The sequence below is a fragment of the Ascaphus truei genome, chromosome 1, assembly GCF_040206685.1.
Source record: "Ascaphus truei isolate aAscTru1 chromosome 1, aAscTru1.hap1, whole genome shotgun sequence".
Taxonomy (NCBI): domain Eukaryota; kingdom Metazoa; phylum Chordata; class Amphibia; order Anura; family Ascaphidae; genus Ascaphus; species Ascaphus truei.
Genome location: NC_134483.1, coordinates 95106797 through 95130438, shown reverse-complemented (window position 1 = coordinate 95130438; position 23642 = coordinate 95106797). Strand labels below are relative to the sequence as shown.

Here is a 23642-nt window from a genome sequence, read left to right as displayed (position 1 = left end):
CGGGATAGTTAGGGGCAAGATAGGTACTGTGTAGTTAGTGCTCAGAGAGGAGCTAGGCATTTTGTTTGATTCTTGCCTTGCTTTATGTGTTTGAGAATAAACCTGTTAACAGATTCTTATGCTTCCTGCCTTTAATGTGAGAGCACAGAACCTGAAACGTGTGTATGTGTATATATATATATATATGTAGATAGATAGATGGAGATCTAGATAGATATAGACAAACACACACACAGGGCTCGACAAATGCACTCGCCCACTTGCCTGGGGCGAGTGCATTTTAGCTGCAGTCAAGCTGTGGGGAGGCAGGGAGCGGCGGGCCAATCACATTAGAACAGCTATAGCCGGTAGGAGGAGAGCAGGGCTGGCAGGCTGGCTGCTTAACCACTGCAGCTTGTGGGCAGCAGCTGGGGCTGCAGAGCACTTCATAGCTGCTCCTCTCCAGATCTCCCGGTTCTGTGTGTGTGTGTGTTGCTGTGCGTGTTTGTGTGCGTGTCCCTTAAATATAATTGGTGAATGAAGTCCAAAATCAATAGGACTCTGGCACTGCTGCATCCTTCTTATTACATTTGGTAAAATCCTCGAGCTGGAAAATTAACACTTTTCAAAACACACAAATATATGTTCTATGGTGGGTGCTGAGACTGTCAAAGATGCCACATTACCAATAAAATCTAGAGAGGGGAAAAAATTGATCCAGGGAACTTAATACCATTTTAGTAAAAAAACAAAATAAAGAATACTGTAATTAGAGTGAAGCTTGTACCTCCCATCTCCTGAGGAACGTACAATTAGGAAGTTGCTAATAAACAACTGTATTATGTGAATTACAAAACATATATTGCACTTGGTTGGCAATTTGGATGTATTGCACTGCAGTGGTGACTGATCATGCAATGAGTGTGTAAATTACGGACCCTCCATAAAATAAAAAAAAGTGCAATTACTTACTGTAGGAATACATTTATAATTATGTCATCTTAACATATGGTTTAGTGTGTGATGTACAGTACGTTTCAATAATCATGTTTCCAAAGCCTTCAATCTGAAAACATTTACTTACAGTGCAAATATTCAGTTAGATGTGTTAGATTGTCAGTTTATATTACAAGCCAACAGGGAGATCTGCCAAAAGCTAAAATAAGTAATGCAACACGGATACATTACCCATATTGCATTATAGAATTGAAAGTGAAGTTTCCCACAAATCCTGGGTCTGTTTTACTTATATACAATTAATAATTGTTAATTAACCTGTGCCTAAAAAAATGGTAGCCGAGGTACACAAAATGACTAGCTCAATGTCCCCAAGTAGAATGTCTAACACATACAGTATCTTAGAAGCTCAAGCCTTAAATTTGCAATGAATTAATCTAGAACTATTTCAGCATTTATTGTTCCCTTGTCTGCTTTTATGTTGAGAAAGGTCAGTTTCCAGAACTATACTGAATGCCTGTTACCCTGTGCAATGTCAAATTCCAATCAGCAACAGACCTGGATTAGAAACCCTTCCCCCCCTCTCCCAATGCTTTCACATCACATACACACACAGCATAAAATGTCAATCGTATCTCCAGAGATTTCACAAAGTTACGGTACAAAACATTTGGTCGCGGCCGTTTTGCTGCAACCAAGTCATCACCGCCCTTCACCTGACCACATGGACATTTTGCTGCCGGCTGTTTCACTGCCAAGGTTAGCCCCTAACCTTACCATTTACCCTAAAAAAAACAACCTAACCTTAACCCCTATCCTAAAAAACCTTAACCTCTTACCCCAAAACCCTTACCCTAAGCTCTTAACATAACCCTCTACCCTAAAAATGTGACCCCTTACCCCAATTCCCATTTTTACCTAACCTAAAAACCTGACCCTTTACCCAGTTCCTTAACCTACCCCCTTACCCTAATTTCCTAACCTAAAAACCTAACCCCTTACCCCAATTACCTAACTTAAAAACCTAACCTTTTATCCCAATTACCTAACCCTTTACCCTAATTCCCTAACCTAAAAACCTAACCCCTTACACTAATTTCCTAACCTAAAAAACTAACGCCTTACACCAATTACCTAACCTAAAAACCTAACCCCTTAGCCCAATTCTCTAACCTAAAAATCTAACCTCTTACCCTAAAACCCCTATTCTTAACCCCCTACCCTAACCGCTAAAAGTCCTTAAGTTAACTTACCTTATTGGTGAAACGGTCGGTGGCTGAGTGTCCAGCAGTGGAGCGGCTCCGGTGAAGTGTCCCTCAGCGGCCAAACACAGCGACCAAATGTCCCATTCCAAAAGGTTACACATTAGTTTCACTAAAATTAATGTTAATTTACAGTAGTTTTTTTTAAATGATGTGATATGAGAGTTCACTGAAATGTGTTCCGTACCTCCTGAGTCAGGTGTTTCGTTTCCATAAAACTCACTGATGAGCTGAAAGGCCTGGTTGTACTCAAAATTAAGGTAATCCATCCTCTCTGTCCGGATTCTGTCATCATCTCGTACACTACCAGATTGAAAAAAAGAATAAGTATTTATTGAATAATTGCACATCTATGCTGTATTACTTTTTTGCAATGGGCAACTTTAAATGTACAATCACTGTTGCAGATGGTATGCGTTCCAGCCTACAGAAAGTTCATTCTTCCTAGAGAAGCTAGTTCAGCTGCAGCTAATCAAGCTGTACTCCTGAATCAACACGAGTTTTAAAAGTCAGGATATGACTACACACAGACTGCTTTCCCCAGAGAAAGGGGGGGGAGAAAGATCTCCCAGCTAAGAAAGCTGGAACAGTGCCCTAGACCCGCTGAACAGTGGTCACGGAGTCTGCTGGGACTGACTGGGTATTAATCCCAGGAAGAGGAAGAAAGGACGCGAGACCGCTCGGAAGCAGGGATGTACTATCCATAACCTTGGAACTATAGAGGAAGAATTCTCTGAACTCTCGCAGGGTCCTGAGGGAATTACCTGGAGCCCCAACAATTATAGATAAGAGACTTTCTTATTGAACTTTGTATATGATAGAGCATGTTTTGGGGCTTGCAACCAGCTTAGCTGGCGGCTCGGTTAGAAAGGGCCGGAGTGGTATAGTTAGTCTCCTAAGAGAAATAGGCATTTATTTTATGATTTCTTTTGACTTAAAGGGACGGTGGACCTGTTAGTGTATAATTTAACCCTGTAAATAAACAATGTGTAGAAAAAAGCAATGTTTCCTGCCTTAAACTGGGACTAAAAGATACTGCAATGTGATGTGGGCATCACAATTGGTGGAGTTTAATGTGGGCAGTCCAAAAGGCACTGAGTAGTAGAAACTGTGGGTTTGAAAATAAATGCGGGGATTTAAAATGGTCACAGAACCGAATAACAGATTCTGCAAGCAAAGTCTGTTCCACTGTATATGTCCAGTTGTGCTTACAGCATACACTGAGAAAGAAATGAAGATTTGAGTAAATAGCACCTCCAGAGGTCAATGTGAAGAATACCAGGGATGAGAAAGAATGTGTGCCCAGTACTGCTAATGTATCTGAATCTACCTCACAAAGGAAAAAGAAGAAAAAAAAAAAGGCTGGTAAGTTGCTTACACAGGCAACTTGCTCTCGAAGTGTCTCCCTTGGTCGGAGTGCATCCGATTAGGTAACCCGTAATGGGAAAAAGTACTTCTCCCACAGTACTTTGGTTACTGTGAGAAATTTCTGGTCCTTGGTGAGGAACGCTTAAGCGTTTCGGGTGTAATGGTCTGTTATTACGAGAACGTTCCCGATACCCTTTGAGTCTGCCTCAATGCAAAGGAAATCCATGCAGACTAGGTCCATGGGACCAGAGCTCTTTAGGTGGCCCATTGGGGCTGCGCATGTAGGCAGTCTTTCGCTGTATGCACCGCAGACACCTCCGGCAATGTTGGTCCACAGATTCCCGCATCTTGGGCCAGAAGAACCGATCTCTTATAAGTCGGAAAGTTTTATCCACTCCCAGATGTCCGTGATCGTTCAGGGACTGTAGGACATGGTACTGCAACCGTCTGGGCAAGACTAGTTATCCCCTATCACAACCACCCCGATAGGAGACAACTCTGTAGAGGAGGCCATGGTCTGTGAAACTTGTCCCATTCCCTCATGGTAACAGCGACCGTGTCAGAGGGAGCACGCTTCACTAAGGAGGGGTTGTTTTCTTCGATGGCCCATCATTTGGCTTTAGCCACCAGCTCTCGCATCTTGTGCATCACTAGCTCTTTTCAGCTCATTATGGAAACTTGAGTTATGGACATGCCTTCTGGGTGGCAATATGCTGCAGGAAGTGCCTTCGACAGACATCCCAATGAATCCACCACTCGGAGTTTGGAGAAAGTGACTTTGTCCTCCACTATCGCCACTGTAGAGCACATTGCTTGAATCCCAAGGCCAGGAATCTCTTCCCACTCACCATTGTCCAATGTTAAACTCAGTCTAGGCCTTCTGGACAGAGCATCAGCTCCGACATTCAAGGGCCCTGGCTTGTACTTCAGGGTAAACTGATAGTTAGACAGGGCAGCCAACTACCTGTGGCCAGTGGCATCCAACTTGGTGGAGGTCAGGATGTATGTCAAAGGATTATTGTTGGTTTGCACCTCGAAGGAGACCCCCTAAAGATAATCATGTAGCTTATCCACAATAGCCCACTTGAGTGCTAGAAATTCCAGTTTATGGACTGGGTAGTTCCGCTCGCTGTCAGACGGCCTGCAGGGTATTTCTGGTGTAATACAGCTCCAAGCCCGTTGAAGCTGGCGTCCACGTGCAGGACGTATGGTTGCTCCGGGTCTGCATAGGCCAAGACAGGAGCTTCAGTGAGGCTCTTAAGCTCTGTGAAGGCGTTCTCACAGGTGGAAGTCCATTTGTCCCGAACGGTGTTCACGGGGCCGCAGATTTGTACTTCTGATCCTCCGGGTACGTTGTTGAGGACTTTGGCCTTGCTGGAGTACCCCTCCTCAAATCTTCGGTAGTATCCGCAAAACCCCAGGAAGGATCGGAACTCCATCACATTCTCTGGTCTGGGCCAGTTCAATAATGCTTCGACCTTAGCAGGGTCGGTAGCCACCCCTTCTAAGGACAAGATGTTGCCCACATAGGTAACTGAAGTGCGGCAGAAGTGAAATTTGTCTAAGGAGAACTTCATGCCTTTTCCCAGTCTATCCAGAACCTTCAGAAGGCATTCTTCGTGCTCTCCTAACGTTCGTCCGAACACGATGATATCGTCCAGATAGACCATACATTCCCGGGGATTCTTATCACCGATGGTCCTTTCCATTAGTCCCTGGAAAGTTGTAGGTGCACCAAAGATGCCTTGGGGCATCCGGGTCTACTGGTAAAACCCGAGGGGGCAGACAAACGAGATCTTCGTGGGCCGGGTAGTTAGGTACAGCGGCCATGTGTCTCACTCTCCCTGGTGGAATCTCTGTCAACCCCTTCTCAAGGTTGAAGAATTGTCCAAACCCTTCTTGGGCAGAGATTCTGTAGCAGTCCACTTTGAATACTGGGTGAATTCACAGAGGTGATAGGCCCGGATCAGGGCTCGCACCACAACCGCGTTTGTCCCCAATATGATGGGAGAATTTGGATGTTCCCGGGGCTCGGGACATACCAAGGCTTCTACTTCCATGGGGTGGGCTTTGTTGGTGTTAAGCTGCGGTATATCCAACCGTACTTCAACCACGCTATAAATAGGGGAGTCTTCGCTACTGAGGCCCCACAGCTTCATTTTCTCTGCCGACTGCATAGGCAGATGTTTGAGGTTCAGTTCGTAAAATTGCCGGTAGATAATGGTCACTTGAGACCCAGTGTCCAGCAATGCAGAGGAGTAGATACCCTCCACTAGTACTCACACTAAGGCCGCAGGTCCAACTCAATTGTAGGCATCCGATTGGGGCTCCTTTTTGGGGTTAGGCGTACGGGCACTATCCGAGGATGTGGACGGCTGTTCTGCCGAATGCACGGTGAAGGCCATGGCTCCGGGGGGAGGGGGTGTCGGACTTCGGACAGTCCCGTGCAGAGTGACCTTCTTTGTGGCAAGTAAAGCAGCGGTTGCTTCGGGTCGCATTGGAGCAAGGGTTAGGAGCCGAGCTCCGGGCCGTTTGGGGTGTTTGGCGGGGAGGTTCCTTTGGGATGTTCTCCTCAGGATTCTCCTTCGCAATAGGCTTCTTGGATGGGGGTTCCCTTACCCTCTCACTTGGGAGACTCTCGAGAGGCCTTGGGAGTATGGAATCACAATTGTACCTCATGCTTCCTTACGTGGCCCAGCAACTCCATGAAGGTGGGGGGGGGGGTTTGGCCAGAGGGGCACCTCGCATCACAAGAGCAATAGGTTGAGAAGGTAGAGATCTTTTCATAAGGTGCTTGAATTGGTACTCATCCACGACTGTTGCAGGAATTACTTTATTTGAGAGTAATTCCCACAAATATAGTTGTAGGCGTCAGACAAACATGGACATATCTTCTCCCTCCTTCTGCCGGAGAGCACGAAACTGGGCTAAAAGTTAATCTTCATCATCCTCTGCACTATAGACCTGGTTGAGGAGTTCGACCAAATCTTGGGTGGTGGCTTCCCCCTCTGTCTCGCGGTGCATTCGCACAATTTGGGATGCTGGGAGCCGTAGGCATTCGACTATCCGTTGCCTCTTCAGCTTTGGAACAAGACCCTTCCTTGAGCACTTACAGGGTATGGTCTCTCCAAGTCCCAAACTCTTCTTCCCCGATGGGGGTGGGTGGTATCACGGAGAAAGCCTTCAACTGTTGTGTGACTGCGAGGACTGCGATAGACCGTCCACCAGTTGCTGTATTGCTTCCCTGAAGACCGAGCCTCCGGTCGACCGGCGACTACAGCAGCCAGACTGGCAGCTGTGGACTGACTCTTGACTAGCTTCGTTCTTTCTGGGGCTATCGGAGGGGTATAGGAGTTTAGCCCCCAAAAGGAACCTCAGGTGCTGGTCCGGGACTGAAATCCTTCATCGGTATCGGTAGGTCTGGGTATATTAACGGGCAAGCAGTGGGCAGGGCTTCCAGAAAATGCAGGGCCCTGATCTTCACTCAACTTGTTGCCGGTGGTAACTATGACTATGCTCCAACGGTATGTAGAGTCCCACTTTCGGGCTAGGAGCCGGGCTCCGGCTAAACCAGGAAACCGCCTTTGGAAGGTGCACACTTGTTGTGGACGGATGGCGGCCAGGCCATACCCGACAGCAACCACATGGCGGGGAGACTCTTGGAACTCCACGGCCCACTGACGGGCCTCTTGTTTGGAGGGTACCAACATGGTTCCCTAAATTTGATTCTGCTTAACTCGGGCACCCCAGGTCTAAATCTCAGCAGCGCCTCCAAATGTAGCCCCCTTTCCCTATGCGGTCAACTACGCGTGCTGCTGTACCTGTATGCTCACAGGGAGCCAAAGCCTCCGCTTCTGGGAGACTGGGGTGAGCTCTGTCTCCTTGCATGCAGCGCCTCCCCCTATGAGGGATCCCAGCATTGCGGGATAACCCCTCACAGGAACCAATACAACCATAGTAAGCAATACACCACACAATGTATATAACTGATCTTTACTTTACACAACAATAAACACAGATAACACACAATATCAGGTATCAACAGTATAATTCAGTGACCCCAAACACTGAGTGGTTCCCCCAAAGCACTGAGGGTGCCGTGGCACCAATAACACCTGGTGTCCGTCCCAGCAATCCCACCCAAATGTGAGGTAGCGCTACCCGCTGTAAATGTTGGTGCACGTTGGGTACTTGCCTGGGTACTCCAGTACCCAGGTGCTGCTTGGCATGGTGTGTTGGAGCGGGTCCCACGCAGCGGAGCCTCCGACACAATTCCCCTCTCTCATAAGGGTCCAGATCCTCCATGTGGGGTGAGCTCCAGCCGGAGTGTCTCACCCAAGTGTTCTGGATACTACAGCCTGGTTCGAGGTTGCAGATCACTGCATGGCCGTCCGCCACCGGCGCAACAATACTAATAAGAGGAATGGTCCCCATCTGGGGCCTTCCCTGCAATACTGCTCTTCTGGTGTCTCACGGCCTGACTGGGGCCTAGGTGCGGAGTTCTGCCTAGTCCAGGTGCTGCTGGCACCCTTAACGCATCTGTCGCCTCTGCCAGCTCCTGCTAGACCGACTTGGCGGGCTCTCCGCACGAGGAGGATATCATGTTCCTCTTCCTGCCATTGTCCCATTGACTTGGACAGTCCCCTGTGGTATTTCCTTCCCACCTGAGGAAACTGGGATATATAATCCCACTGCTGCATATGAGGATCAATTCTAAGATGGTTGCTGGGGGGGGGGGGGGCGGCAGTGAGGCCTCTGTAAATGTACGTACCAGCTTCTTGTCCACACGTCTCCATTGCAACGCGGCGTCAAATGACGCCCGTTACCATGGAGACATGACGTTAAATGATACCGCGGGCGTCATTTGACGCTTCCTTGAAGGTAAGTGGGGTGCGAGATTGAGCAAAAGAGCAGGCAGGGGGGCACAGTGCAACAAGTTTTGCGCACCCGTTTTAGAATCTGTATCGATTAGCTCTCTTCCCTCTGTGATTTGCTGATGACAAAAGGGCTATTGGTTAGGTCTTGATTTAAAATTTTCTGGATTGTTTGCTGCATATATAGAAAACTGGAACAGATGGAAAAACCTTCCTATGTAGTTCACATTGCTGTCATAAAATGAACTGTTTGAGCCTGCAATTCGCTTAGCTAAAAAAACATGGGGCCCAACTATTTACACCAACTTTGATTCATAACCACTCTATCCATGCTTACAGATATCTATAGGAAACGTCACTTTTTTTGTTTTGTACCATGTCTAGAATTGTGTATATTCATATGTAGGGTTGGGCAATAAGACACATTCTCACAATAATGAGCAAGGGGACAAATTGTCTGGTAGACAGAGGGTGCAACTACCGTTGAGGGGTCTAGTGTGAAAGATGGGTGCAGGATCCCTTTTACATTGGCAGACCTGCCTTCTACTACTCTGCCATGTGCACTTCCCCAACTCTGCTGAAAATATCAATAACTCCCATAGTGAGTGACAGTAACATTATAATAATTACCGACGCATCATTTTTAAATGTTATTATTCCTTTATTACTATCATATCGTACATTGCCCAACTCCGGGGGTCAGCGAGGGGCCGACTTTTTGAAGAGACACGTCCTTTTATGGTTCTCGAAGCCAGTTGCTCTACGAATGATTTTCCGACGTCAAAGCAGAGAAAGCGCATACAAACTTATGCAGAAGTAACAAGCAGGCTTTCATTTGCACAAAGAGGAAAACTACTTAAAATGGATATATTCAGAGCAAACAAATCAGCATAGAGATGCCAGAGGGTCAATGTCGTCTTTGCCAGGGTTGCTTTTACAATTTTATTTCTGTAAACAGATGGTTCACCTGATGAACTCTGCTGCTTTCAGTGTTCATTAGCAAAATATTTAACAAATCAAATTTGCAAATCTCCGAAGCCTCAGACAAACGTAAATGATACTGGATTAGAAATAAAGTGAAAGTACAAAGGCACAATTTTCATCTATACCATTTTACAAGGCATTTGATATTGTAAGGTTTCATAGCTCTTCAAATTGAAGCCTCATTACAAACAGCCTAATACCCACAGTGAATTAAGAGGACACGTAATACACACTGGTTTTCTCAGTGCTAGACTAAGGCTGCACTTATATTGCCGGCAATGGCTACGGATGATGTCACCCGTCTCTGTAGCCCTTGCGAAAGATGTAATTTGGGGTTTGGAGACCGTCTCTTGCTACAAGAGGAGTGACGTCAGGCAAGGGGGAAGGCAGAGGGGCGGAGACGAGAGCAAGGGGGAAGGCAGAGGGGCGGAGACGAGAGCAAGGGGGAAGGCAGAGGGGCGGAGACGAGAGCAAGGGGGAAGGCTGAATTTACTTTCACTTTCACTTTAAATTACAGGAGAATTTACTATTTTAAAGTTGTTAATATAGTGTTTCACTTGACAGACACACAATCACACACAGGGCCGCCAACAGAAATCATGGGGCCCAGGACAAATGAAAGGAGCAGGGCCCGCAACCCCCAAACCCATAGCGCCCCTACCACGAAAAAATATTTTTTAGCACGCAACTTTTACTTCTTATTGTAATACGGAAAAATACATTACAATGCATTACAATGCAATCTGTTTATTTTATATATTTTTATATTTTCAACAAAAGACAGATGGACTGACTGCCTGGGCGGGAGGTAGGCGACTGGGGGGAGGAGGGGTGAGACTGACGGGCTAATTCCACGGTTGCTGCCCTGGGCAGGAGGCGGGCGCAGGGGGAACTGGGTTGGCGAGCGCGGGCTCGTCATGACACTTCCCCCCCTGTCCCGCGCGGGGAGCGGGCCCACAGGCAGCAGGCCGGACACCCTGGTTTCCCTGCGCATGCGCGCCGGGACTTCGGCTCTGCGCATGTGCACGGGAATTGGCTCCTTTTTTTTTTACTTTTTAAATAAAACGGGCACGGCCGCACAGGGGGCCTGGGCGGCCGGGCCGCCTGATTCACGGGGCCCAGGACGCCGACCCCGGCAGACCACCCGGTTGGTGGGCCTGATCACACGCACACACACACACACACACACACACCCTCTTCCTGCACACTCACACAAACATCCCCCCCTCTCCCAGGGCGCACACACACACACACACACATCCCCCCCCCTCTCCACACACACACACACACACACACACAATCCCCCTCTCCCTGCACTCACACGCACATCCCCTTCCTCTCCCTGCACACACACACACACATCCCACGTCTCCCTGCACACACACCCCCCCTCTTCCTGCACACTCGCACAAACACATCCCCCTCTCTCTGCACTCACGCACATCCCCCCTCTCTCTGCATCAGAAGCCATCTGAGTGGTTTATAGCCTGTCACATGGTGAGACCGTCGCTGTAAAAATAAAATTCTACCCACTACAGAGATTTTGGTTGCTCCATTGCGCCGTCGCCCCTACTATAAGCACATGCGACGGATTCAATGCATTTGTTTTGGTGCGACGTTGCGTCGCCATCGCCGGCACTATAAGCCCAGCTTAATGCTGCCTTGATTCAAAAGTTTCGTGATTTAGGTTGTTATAGCCCTATTGTTGATAAACATATTTATTTTATAAAATAATTGACCAGCAAAAAAAAAAAACACAGAGTTCAAGTATGTCCTGGATACAAAATAATATGTTGACAACATTATAAAATTACACTTACAAACGTGTTTAAATGTATGAAACAGCCCAACATAAGCACATATACTACCTTTCAACAAAATGCCATTATCGGAGTGCATCAAGACTATAAACTTGTAACATGGTCCTGATCCAGACCACATTTCTGGCCATACCACCCAATATCCTATTCACATGCCAATTAGCTGAATTCACCTGTGTGCAAATGCATTTTGTGATTCCTATGATCTGGTGTGGTCATTAAGGAGAGGTTTGAGAACCAATGATTTTAAATATTCATGTCATTCCACTAAAAGTTAAAAGCTGCAGATCCCACACATTCTTAATTCTTATACTACATAGGCTCAAACCTTACCCACACACTTATCTCCTCCGCACTTACAGTACTAATTCCCCCACACAAATATGAACACATCATTTCATAAATCCAAAAGTCAATATATTAACTTCATACATGGACCATGTCAGGGGGAGTAATAGCTAATCTAATATTTTTTTTAAATATCAACTGTTGTTAAGGTGGGAAAAATAATTTAATAATAATAAAATAATAACTATTTCATATAGCGCCTTTCTCCCAATGGGACTCAGTGCTTCACAGTCAGAGTACAGTGCATGGTAGATAGCACATAGGATTTTTTACCGACACAGTCGCTGCCCTGTAGAATTTATAATCTATGATTTTGGTGCCAGAGACACAGGGTGATAGAGGTAGTCCTCGCTATCCAATGTTTCAATTTGCAACGAATGGCATATCCAACGCAACCCTATGGGCCGTTTTGCGATGCCTGAATGCGTTATCCAACGCTCACCGCCACTGATTAACATGGGACTCACTTTACAACGGTTTCACTATCCAACGCTACTTCCAGAACAGACTCCATTGGATAACCGAGGGCTGCCTGTAAAGTGACTTGCTCAAGGTCACGAGGAGCTGACACAAACTGATTCAAACTCATTGTCATTTACTCACTGAGCAATTCATCCTCCACTACACTATGACTATAATGAACTTCAGACATCTAAATAATAAAAACATTTGTGTATGTAGCCAGGATCCCTCTGTGTGTGTCCCCCCCCCTCACCTTCGGGCGGTAGGGTAGCGCGGCTGGCGGTGGCGCACGAGGCCGTGAGGGTGCAGGCACGCATCAGCTGGGCGCGTGAGCCAGAGCAGGGGGGGGTGCGTTGTTCAGGATGGCGAGCGGGTCGCAGAGGCTCCGGTGGCCCGGCAAACACAGGGTGCCGCCATGTCTGTCCCCTTTGCGCATGCGCAGTGTAGATGCGCAGCGAGAGGCCACTATTAGGTTGCGCATGCGCAGTGTAAGCGCGCGAAGCTACGGCCAATAGGAGAAGGCTCTTGGAAGGGACTACAAGTCCCATGAGCCTTCGGACGCACCACATGACGCCAGGGAACCAATAGGGTGTTAGGATTCCCTAGGAAGGGGAAGGATAAGGCTGCAAGGGAGCACGTTTGCTCAGTCTGGTGCCTGGAAGAGCTAGGGTCTGTGCAGGGGTCAGTGACCCGCTCCACTAGGCCAGTACTCCCCCTAGTCCCCAGATAGGCCCTGAGACACCCTGTAGTTTGTGGTTGCTTCAGGGACAGGCCCTAGCGTTGGGACCCTGCCCCATTATTGTGGCATAGTGATAGCTAGGGACACAACAGACGCGGCACTTCCAGAGAGAGACTATCTTCAGGGTGGGATCGACCCTGACGAATCATCGCGCTGGTGAAGCCAGGACGTCGCGCAGGAGGTCGGCGGATTCTTTTTGAAGATATTTAAGGGCCCAGGTGCAGTCGCACTGGGCAGGTATCGTATACTATGTGCACCAACATACCGGTATATCAGGCACTGATCATGCCTAATAAAGTGGGGGTTACACTTGAGAAGCAGAGTGGCCAAGGGCCTCAGACATTCCTGTGGACACGGTGCGGGGAACACGGTGGTGGGTACGCCTACGCAGTGCGTGGGCTGTTGTATTGTATTATTAATACCCTATTAGAGTAATAAATTTTATATATATATATATATATATATATATATATATATATATATATAAATGTACAAGAAAGAAGTGATTAAAGTAGCGCCAATCGTGAAACAATAAATGAATATATGATATTAACAAATATGATTCAAACTACCTATAAAATAAAATAATAATAATCCCATAAAATGTGAAATAATTACAAACTAGAATATACACTCTAATACAACAATATATACATATAAATTGAAATAATAAATAGTCCAAGTGCAATGTCCAAACCCTAAGGTAAATCCTGAAAGATGACAACAGGACAATGTACAGGATCCAGGGGTCCACGGCAGCTCTCAAACGGAAGAACCAGTTCCAATGCAGAATCTACAGTATAAGAACAAAAAACAGAGAGCGCACGCCCCATAGTGTAACACTAATATTTAATATGGGGAGGGAATGGCGGGGGGATTAAAAACACTCACAATATACAAGTGTAATTAAGGCAATTTGTGATATATAATCACCACGAGGCAGGTAACATCTCATGACAGGTAAGCAGTGTTTATGACATGCGTTTATGCTTGAGTGATCGTTTATTCTCTTTTAAATTACCACCATTTGATTCCTGTTACATTCTGGTTCCCTTTAGGGGCGGAATCTTTGATAATTGATGTATCTATCACGATCGAGGCACTCTAGTATAATAGCACTGCCATTACTGTTCAGGGACATTCCCTTTGATAAAGTTGCATTTGTTGCGACGAAACGCGTCAGGGACGTACCTTGCGACATCGCGTCATCACGTTGCATGCACCCGTTACGGCCGGTGAGTGCATGATGTATTATCGAGGCCAGCTCTGATACCATATTGCATGGAGGACTTCGAGTGATCTTTGAAAGGATTAACGCAGTCAGGTGCCTTGTTCCAGTAGATGTTGGACTGCTTACCTGTCATGAGATGTTACCTGCCTCGGTGGTGATTATATATCCCAAATTGCCTTAATTACACTTGTATATTGTGAGTGTTTTTAATCCCCCCACCATTCACATACATATATATATATATATATATATGCAAATATAGCTGTATGCTCATCTGCATGTCTTAGACAGGTCTGCAACCCCGCCTTTCCCCATTATCACCCAGCATACAGCACTTCCACTGCAGCAAGGGATTCTGGGAAATGACATGCAAATGAGCACACAGTGTCACTTTTTGCCTCAATAACCATTTTTAACATGGTTCCCTATAGGCTTAAGCTTGCTGCATGGTCACAGCTTTGAGCACAGCCAGGGTTAAGGTGCATACCCAGAAAACCACCCACAGACAGCCGTTTCAACCTTGATGGGTCTCATCAGTGTGGGGTTGATTTTACTGGGAATGCAAGAGAGGCTATGGGATAGGCTAAACCATAATACTGAGTTAAGTTATGGTGAGTAAAAAAAGTGACAAAAACCCTCCACAGGAAAGCAAATATGCAAATATAGCTGTATGCTCATCTGCATGTCTTAGGCTTATATATATGTGTTTAGTAAAGGTTATTCTTGTTTTATCATACCAAGTGTGTATTATTGGGTTGTGTCCTGTGAGGGGCCCCTCTCACTCTGTCGGGATCCCTCTCAGGTGGAGGCGTTGCACCACGAGATTGTGAATACATATATGTAACGGATATTCCCCCACCCAATCACAGATTATAGTGTGGGTGCGGAGAACATACAGTGTTACCAGGTGTGGTGCTTTACCTGTTGGCTCACAGGAGGGCTGAGCTTCCGCCACGGGGAACCTGGGGCAATATATTAAGACTAGTAGTACTCTTGTACTTGGTGCAGCGCCTCCACCTGCGATGGTTCCTAGCAAAGCAGGAATTGGTCCTCGCAGGACACATATAAATAACCATATACACGATATGTGAGATAACCAAATACCTTTACTTGTGAGCAGCATACAACACATATATTATCACACTGAATAACGGGTGTCCCTCCCCAGAGGAGACACTAACCACTGCGTCTTTCACAACGCTAACGCTATCTTGCGCCACGGCGGACGCCAACAAGTTATGCGCCACGGCGGACGCTAACACTTTATGCGCCACGGTGGACGCTAACACTTTATCAACCCTTCACCGGATGATACCACCCCATGTCCAGTACCCCACACAATGTCCCGCACTCTAGGTGAAAGAATATGTGTGACTGCGCAGTCACTATTATACTAAGGGCCCGTTGGTGCACTTGTATACGTATAGTACCTGCCGAGCACTCCGGTGCTCGGATCAGCAACAACTTCGCAAAGGGTCAGTCGCTTGATGATTCTTTCTGATCCCGGATCTCCTCGCACGGGGTCCGCCAGGGGCGATCCCACCCTGGATATAGTCTCTGTCTCTGGGTGTAGGCCTGAGCCCAAGCCTTCGTTCAGGGAGCGCAACGTCCGCTGTGTCCCTATCTATCACTAACACTAATGGGATAGTCCCTAACTTAGGGCCAGTCCCTAAGCACTACAATCTGGGGGAGTTCAGGACCTATCTGGGGCCTAGGGGTGTTCTGGCCTATTGCAGTGGGTCACTGACCCCTGCACTCACCTCCATCCCCTAGCTCTCCCGGTCCTGCACTGACTAGCGTGGCTCAGCGCGCGAAATTGTATCAATCTCCTTGCAGGGAGATGCTGCAGCCCTATTGGCTCCCTGGGGTCATGTGGCTCTGCCCCTGTGCACCCTGGGGGTGGACTGCCCTGCTCTGCGCATGCGCGACCTTCCTACATTCCTCCCGGCGCTTCTGTGCCCTTGCGCATGCGCAACGCACTTGGTAATGGTGGCGCCCTGCTCCGCAAACCGCCGGGACCTTCGCGCCGCGACCCTAGCAACGGCCCGCTCGCGTCCCCGGCAACCGGCCCGCTCGCGGCCCCGGCAACCGGCCCGCTCGCGGCCCCGGCAACCGGCCCGCTCGTGTCCCCGGCAACCGGCCGCATGAGAGAGAGACGCGCACTGCTCGTACACGGCCCCGCTACCAACAGGGGACCTGGCTACATATATATATCCCCCAGGCTCCCAGTGCGGAGGCTAAGGCCTCGGGCATGGTGCCTCGGGCCCGCTGATCCACGCTCCTGCTCTGCCTCGCCTGCTGAAACTGGAGCTTTTTTGTGTCCTGGCAGGCGAGGCAGTGAGTGCGCTTTGGGGGCGGGGCGGAGGTGGGGCGAAGGCGTGTCGAAGGCGTGTCGGGAGGCGGGGCTAGTCCCTCGCTCCCATTGGATGTGAGTGGTCACGTGACCGCTCCTCCTCTCCAGAGCGGCAAATTTTAAACTTGCTTGTCTGCTCAAAATATCTGAGCCTTCGCACGTGTGCGGAAGCGGCTGCTAAAGCCGCGCTGATGACAGATGCAGGGGGTAAGTGCATCTGCTCAGCGCGGCTCAGCACAGCCTACTCTACTATGTCCCAGGCCTTAGGCTCCTGCGAGCCATACAGGTACATACAGCAGTAGTAGCTTCTGTGTTCAGAGGGAAACAGTGCTACATGTACATTAAACAAAGGAGTTCAAAGTTTCTCTGAAATTAAAGTACCCTTACATCTTTCTTTCTTCAACATGCTTTATAACAGGATTTCTTTTTCTGCCGCTCTAGTCTTTTCCCCGCTCACTGAATTTAAAATTATGCAAACTGAGCCCAAAACTAACGTTAACATGACTACTAAATGTCCCCCAGTATGTGATATTACTGGACTTCAAAGAGCCTTAACGGAGAAGACAGTTTCCCTGATAGTCTGTGAAGTCTGCATAGAACACAGCCCTGTGCTGCATGATCAAATGGAACAAGTTAAAATAAACAGCAGAGGTTGCCATGTGAACACCCAAAAGAAAGCAATGGGCTTTTTAAAATAAAATGAAAGAAAAAATAAATGAAAATGTTGGTAGTCCATTTTAAAGCGCACCATATAGAACTCACTGTTAAAAAATGTGTAGGTTAAACCAGGGGTGCGCAAACTTTCCCCGCTGCGCCCCCTGCCGACTCTCCCTCCCTGCTCGCACCCTCCGCCTTACCTTGTCTTTGGCATCAAATGACGTCGCTGAGTCACGTGCCATACTGTAGCATTGCTGAAGACAAGGTAAGTGATGTTGCAGAGGCCTCACACGATCCCCCTGCATTCATTTAAATGCCTTGGGGGAGGAGCGCTGGGCCGCTGCAACAGCCGGGCCCCCCCCCCCCCCCAAAAAAAAATATTGCACGCCCCCCAATCTGTGCACCCCTTGGTTAAAACAAACACTTTGTTTGGTAATTAATCCAAAGCTATAATGTTAAATGTCATACTTCCTAAATCGAAGACGGTACCAGCAGAAATTATGGGTGTGGAGTCAGTAATCATCTGGATACATTGATGTCCATCAATTCATACTGTACTCTCTTCTAAGTATCTGTAACCAATGATGTCAATCCTGTTTAAGACCCCACACACAGAAGGAAAACCTACAGTAGGAACCAATAAGATATGTGTATGTATGTGTATGTATATGTGTGTATGTGTGTGTGTGTGTGTGTGTGTGTGTATATGTGTGTGTATATGTGTGCATGTGTGCACGTGCGTATATGTGTGTGTGCGCATGTGTGTATATGTATGTATATGTGTGTATATGTGTGCGCGAGAGATATATAGGGTAGTGCCAATTCTAGTGTGCTAAATATATTTATATGATAAAATAATTAAATGTATAATAGAGACCTGTCTGTGGGCCTCCCGGCGCTTCTGGCTCCTGCGCGAGGCAGTGAACAATGGCATATATATATGTATATACAGTGTTCGACAAACCTATACATTTGCACGCCCTGGGCAAGTGGATTTAACATCGTGGCGAGCTCCTATTGGCCCAAGCAGCACACATGTGGTACTAGGTGGCGAGTACACTGTGTGTGTGTGTGTGTATATATATATATATATGTAGCCAGGTCCCCCCTTCTGTTGCGGACAAACCCCCCTCCGTGTACATACCGCAGCGGTGGGAAGCAGAGCAGCCGCTCTTGGGGAGGTGCGGGGGCTTGTGCGAACATAGCGTGCCTCTTCTCGGAATGCGGCCGGTCGCCGGGGACGCATGCGGCCGGTTGCTAGGGCTGCGGTTGCGTTGTGAGGCTCCCGGCGGCTCCCGTTACAGGAGCTCGCCACGATGTTAAATCCACTTGCCCAGGGCGTGCAAATGTATAGGTTTGTCGAACACTGTATATACATATATATATATATATATACATACATATATATATATATATATATATATATATATATATATATATATATATATATATATATATATATACATACACACACACACACACACACACACACACACACACATATATTATACACACATAAATATCTATATCTATATATAATTATATATATTAATTATATATAATATATTAACCTGCTAATGCCTGATCTTAACAGGACTTACATAGCAGATACACTGTGGGGAGAAACGGGTACGGCTGGACATACCCTAATATATATAAGATATATGCAGATGCGCATACAGTTGTATTTACATTTGCACATTATATATATATATATATATATATATATATATATATATATATATATATATATATATATATAGTGTAACAGAGCAGATGGCACACAAATACAGATGAAGACAGGTGCTAGTCCCATATGAATAAATATAATCAAAGGCTCCTTACCAGGCAGACCAGAGAGTCCAGGGAATCCAGAGTAGGCACAGCAAGGAAGAGACAGCACACTTGTTAGCAAAAAGAATTGTATTAGAATAGCAGGCACATACACCAACGTTTCGGTCCTAGGAACAGCACTCCCTTGATAAAGGTCCTGTTCCCTGGACTCTCTGGTTTGCCTGGTAAGGAGCCTTTGATTATATATATATAGACACATAACATTTTACAGCAAATAAGAACCACTTTGCCCACCTAGTTTGCCCATTTTCTCATCTGTTCTTAAACCTCAGATCATATTTGATCATTGGATTTCTTTCATATTTACAATAGCCTTATCGCTTTTAAGCTATTCTATAAATCCACAAGACTTTTTGCGAAGTACTTTCTCACATTTCCCCTGAGCCTGCCACACTCCAGCTTCAGAGTATGACCTCTTGTTTTACAGTAGCATCTCTCTTTCTCTGAAATACATTTTTTCAAAATAAAGTTTCAGTCATATCCATCCTCCGCCTTTTCTCTGTAAGGCACTGATATACAGTAGGTGGGCTCCATGGCAGGGAGTGCATCCCGACGACTGGAGCTGGCGAAACTGGACAGAGACCGGACTGTGGTGGTAGAGACGGGCTGAAAAGCCTCAGAATTCTTGAATAGACAACCACAGTACAATGGAAGCGAAGGTCAGGCAGGCTGATGTGAGGGCATGCAGGATAATAGTGTAATAAAGGTCAAGGCAGGCAGAAAGCAACACAGTCAGGTAGGCGGTGGTCGGGGCAGGCAGAGATCACGAGTATAGTCAGGCAGACAGAAGGTCAGGCAAGGAGCAAGTCAGAAGGAGAGAATATACTCTGATAGCAAACCTGGATACAAGGGCAAATACACATTGATCTGGCAACCAGGAAGTGGAAGTTCTCAGCTGCTAAAGGAAGCCAGGGGGAGTGTCCACGAGGGTGATTTGCAAGGCTGCCAACAGGAGAGCCAGGACACCAGTACTGGCCCTCCAGCTGGGGGGCCCAGTCATCCGGTGCTGGAAGTTGGTACCATTAAAAGTGTCCTGTGTGTCGGAAGAGCCATCATTTAATCCCATCTCTGGCAAAACAAATGCCCTTCTCTATAAATTAAATAAATCCCATACAACACATACTTCACTTTTAGTGGGTCGTCAGTGATACCCCACCAATTAAGCCCTCTTTGTAGATCAGCACAGACCCAGGTAGGTTTTGTGACCTGTCAAACATATTATCTTGTATTTTTAAGACAAACTGTAACCACATAAACCCCTGAAGCACCAGATTGATTAAAATGCTAAATATCTCATGATATTATCATGACAAGTAAGCTATATTATAGGCTAAGGCTGTTAAATTCCGGGCATTATTGAAATCCCTGCTCACTGGTTACAATTCTGGGCATTATTCATTCAGTAATGGCCTGGATTTGTTGGCACCTTGCAAATTTTTATTTCCAGCTTTCCTTGGTCTGAGCAGCTCTCAGACAGGGTAGGTGATTGAACAGGACGCAGCAGCCAGACAGTGATTTAGGTTCTAACCGTTTTATCAAGAATATTACAGGCATACCCCGGTTTAAGGACACTCACATTAAGTACACTCGCGAGTAAGGACATGTCGCCCAATAGGCAAACGGCAGCTCGAGCATGCGCCTGTCAGCACGTCCTGAACAGCAATACCGGCTCCCTACCTGCACCGAAGCTGTGCGCAAGCGGGGAGACTATAGAGCAGGCCTGCACAACTTGTACAGTGGAAGGGCCAAACTGCTCCAAGGAAAAAAGATTTGGGCCGCACGGGTAAAATTATCATCATCATCATCATCTCTCCTCCAGCACCTCTCATCATCATCATCCTCATATCTCCCCCAAAACCCATCATCAACCTTAAAAAGACTCCCCATCGATCTCTCATACCCCATCTGTCCCCCTCACCCATACACACAATACCCCCTGCCCCTCACATCACTCTCCCCCCCCCTGCCCCTCACATCTCTCCCCCCCCCCTGCCCCTCACATCACTCTCCCCCCTGCCCCTCACATCACTCCCCCCCCCTGCCCCTCACATCACTCTCCCCCCCGCCCCTCACATCACTCTCCCCCCGCCCCTCACATCACTCTCCCCCCCGCCCCTCACATCACTCTCCCCCCCCTGCCCCTCACATCACTCTCCCCCCCCTGCCCCTCACATCACTCTCCCCCCCTGCCCCTCACATCACTCTCCCCTCACAGCCCATTTCAGCAGCCCCCACAGCCCATTTCAGCAGCCTCCACCGCCCATATCAGCAGCACCCACAGCCCATTTCATTTCATCAGCCCCCCCAGCCCATTTCATTTCAGCAGCCCCCCCCATATGTCAGCAGCCCCCCAGCCCATTCCATGTCAGCAGCCCCCCCTATGTCAGCAGCCCCCCCAGTCCATTCCATTTCAGCAGGCCCCCACCCATGTCAGCTGCCCCCCAGCCCATTCCATTTCAGCAGCCCCCCCATGTCAGCATCCCCCCCATATGTTAGCAGCCCCCCCAGCCCATTCCATTTCAGCAGCCCCCCCACGTCAACAGCCCCCCAGCCAATTCCATTTCAGCAGCCTCCCCATGTCAGCGGCCCCCCACCCATGTCAGCGGCCCCCCACCCATGTCAGCGCCCCCACCCCATGTCATGCCCCGCATGAATGAACAACCCCCCCCCATGCTTACCTGATGATGATGATGATGATGATGATGATGATGGCGGCGGCAACAGTGGAGGAGATGGCGGCAGGGTGAAGCGTGAGGGAAGCGCGCTCTAGCAGCAGACCCGGAAGTTCCTGGTCGCGCTACACTGCTAGAGCGCGGAGCAGGCTGAGAGGGGGCAGGGGTGGGGGGTTGTTAAGGGAGAGCGCAGAGACACTGCTGGAGCGCGCTCCTACTTAATGCTGGAGCACGCTCCTTTCCATACCAGGGAAGGGGGGTTGAAGGGGGTCCGTCGCGGGCCGCACGGAGTGCCCCGGCGGGCCGCATGCAGGCCGTATGTTGTGCAGGTTTGCTATAGAGCCTGTTACAAAAGCGTTATTTACATCACTTATGCACGTACAGTATATGATGATTGCCGTACAGTACATGCATCGATAAGTGGAAAAAGGTAGTGCTTCACTTTAAGTACATTTTCGCTTTACATACATGCTCCGGTCCCATTGAGTATGTTAATGCGGGGTATGCCGGTATTAAGTCACTAAATTATGTGGGGGTGGGCAGGGGGAATAAAAAAATCTTGTTTGATATTTTATAAGTACAAATTGTAACAGTAGTGTGTGTTCGATTTCTTGAAAAAAGCATCTGAAACGATCCCCATGGGTAATTATATCTGAAAGCCTCATAGGCATTGCAAAAGTGAACTATTTGTTTAATTATCTATGTTATTATATTAACAAAAGTATAACCTCAAGATGCAAAAGCACTAGTGGGATTACTTTACACAGCAATTAAAGTCTGAACAAACACTGCAGGAGTTAGAGATCAAAACACATTTCTAAAAGAACTAAAGCATAGGTTTGCTGGCAGTATGAATGTCAAAATAATGCCACAAACCTTTCAATTCACCTGTAAACAGTGTGTACATTTAAAAAATATATATCAACAATAGCAATTTAAGATCATTATCTGCTATTTTTTCCACTTGTGACTTCTCTTATGCTGTACCCTTTAAATGGTAGCATTTTACTTATAGAGAATGCAACAAAATGAAAGTATATACTATAAGTATATAGTTAGGTGAGGCTACGCCACCGGTGCGCAAACTAGGGGGGCGCGCCCCCCTGAGGGGGGGTGCGAGACTGACTGCGGAGGGCGCGGGGTTTACAGAGGTCCCGCGCGCTTCCCGAAGGCACTTAAATGACGTGCCGGGGAAGCAGCAAAGGCCTCTGTAAACCTCACTTACCTTGGCACCCGCGGCTTCTTAGACACGATGGCAATGCGACGTCAAATGACGCGCGAGGTCGTGTGACGTCACGTTGTCATGGCAACATGACGTCGAGGTAAGGGGGGGGGGGGGGCGCGGAGAAAGGGGAAATGCCGGCAGGGGGTTGCAGGGAAAAAAGTTTGCGCTCCCTTGGGCTACACAACCTACAGTAAGTGCTAAATTACATCACCATCCACCCGATTTGATCGCAAAACGCTACAAAAAGCAAGAATAATAGGGAGTGGATCATCAGAAACAATTGAATACGAAAAAGTAGTACAATTCGTATAACATTTTATTAACATATGGTCTATCTAAATTTTAATTTGAAGTCTAAATGCCGACTAACGCGAGCTTTATTGAGATCTAGGATCTATTTATCTAGAACTAGGACCATCAAGAAAGGCTATCCCTCCTGTATTACATTATAACTCACTAAATGTCCCAACATACAGCGGATATATATGTCTTTATTTATATAGCACTTCATAGTAGTAATACACACAACAAATATAATATATATATATATATATATATATATATATAAAAATATATTTAGATATAGATTGATATATCTATCTATATATCTATATATCTATATATATATATATATATATATATATATAAATAAATATATTTAGATATAGATTGATATATCTATCTATATATCTATATATCTATATATCTATATATATAAATATATATATATAAATATATTTAGATATAGATTGATATATCTATATATATATCTATATATATATATTTTGACAGAGTCATCCTCCCACGAGAAGCAGTGACTTTAATTCTGCCACTGACCCATCGTAACACTAGCAAAA

The 23642-nt window shown here is 47.0% G+C and overlaps 1 protein-coding gene across 4 annotated transcripts in view; it reads right to left on the bottom strand.

Annotated features, from left to right (window-relative positions):
* The window catches only part of MSH3 (mutS homolog 3), a 239535-nt gene that overhangs the window by 137579 nt on the left and 78314 nt on the right, over nucleotides 1–23642 (bottom strand). For 3 of the 4 annotated variants that reach the window (XM_075592324.1, XM_075592301.1, XM_075592316.1), the window contains one exon: nucleotides 2332–2501. In XM_075592324.1, the coding sequence (XP_075448439.1) occupies nucleotides 2332–2501 (170 nt within the window). The remainder of the gene's footprint in view (nucleotides 1–2331; nucleotides 2502–23642) is intronic. The other variant, XM_075592307.1, reaches the window with a different exon arrangement.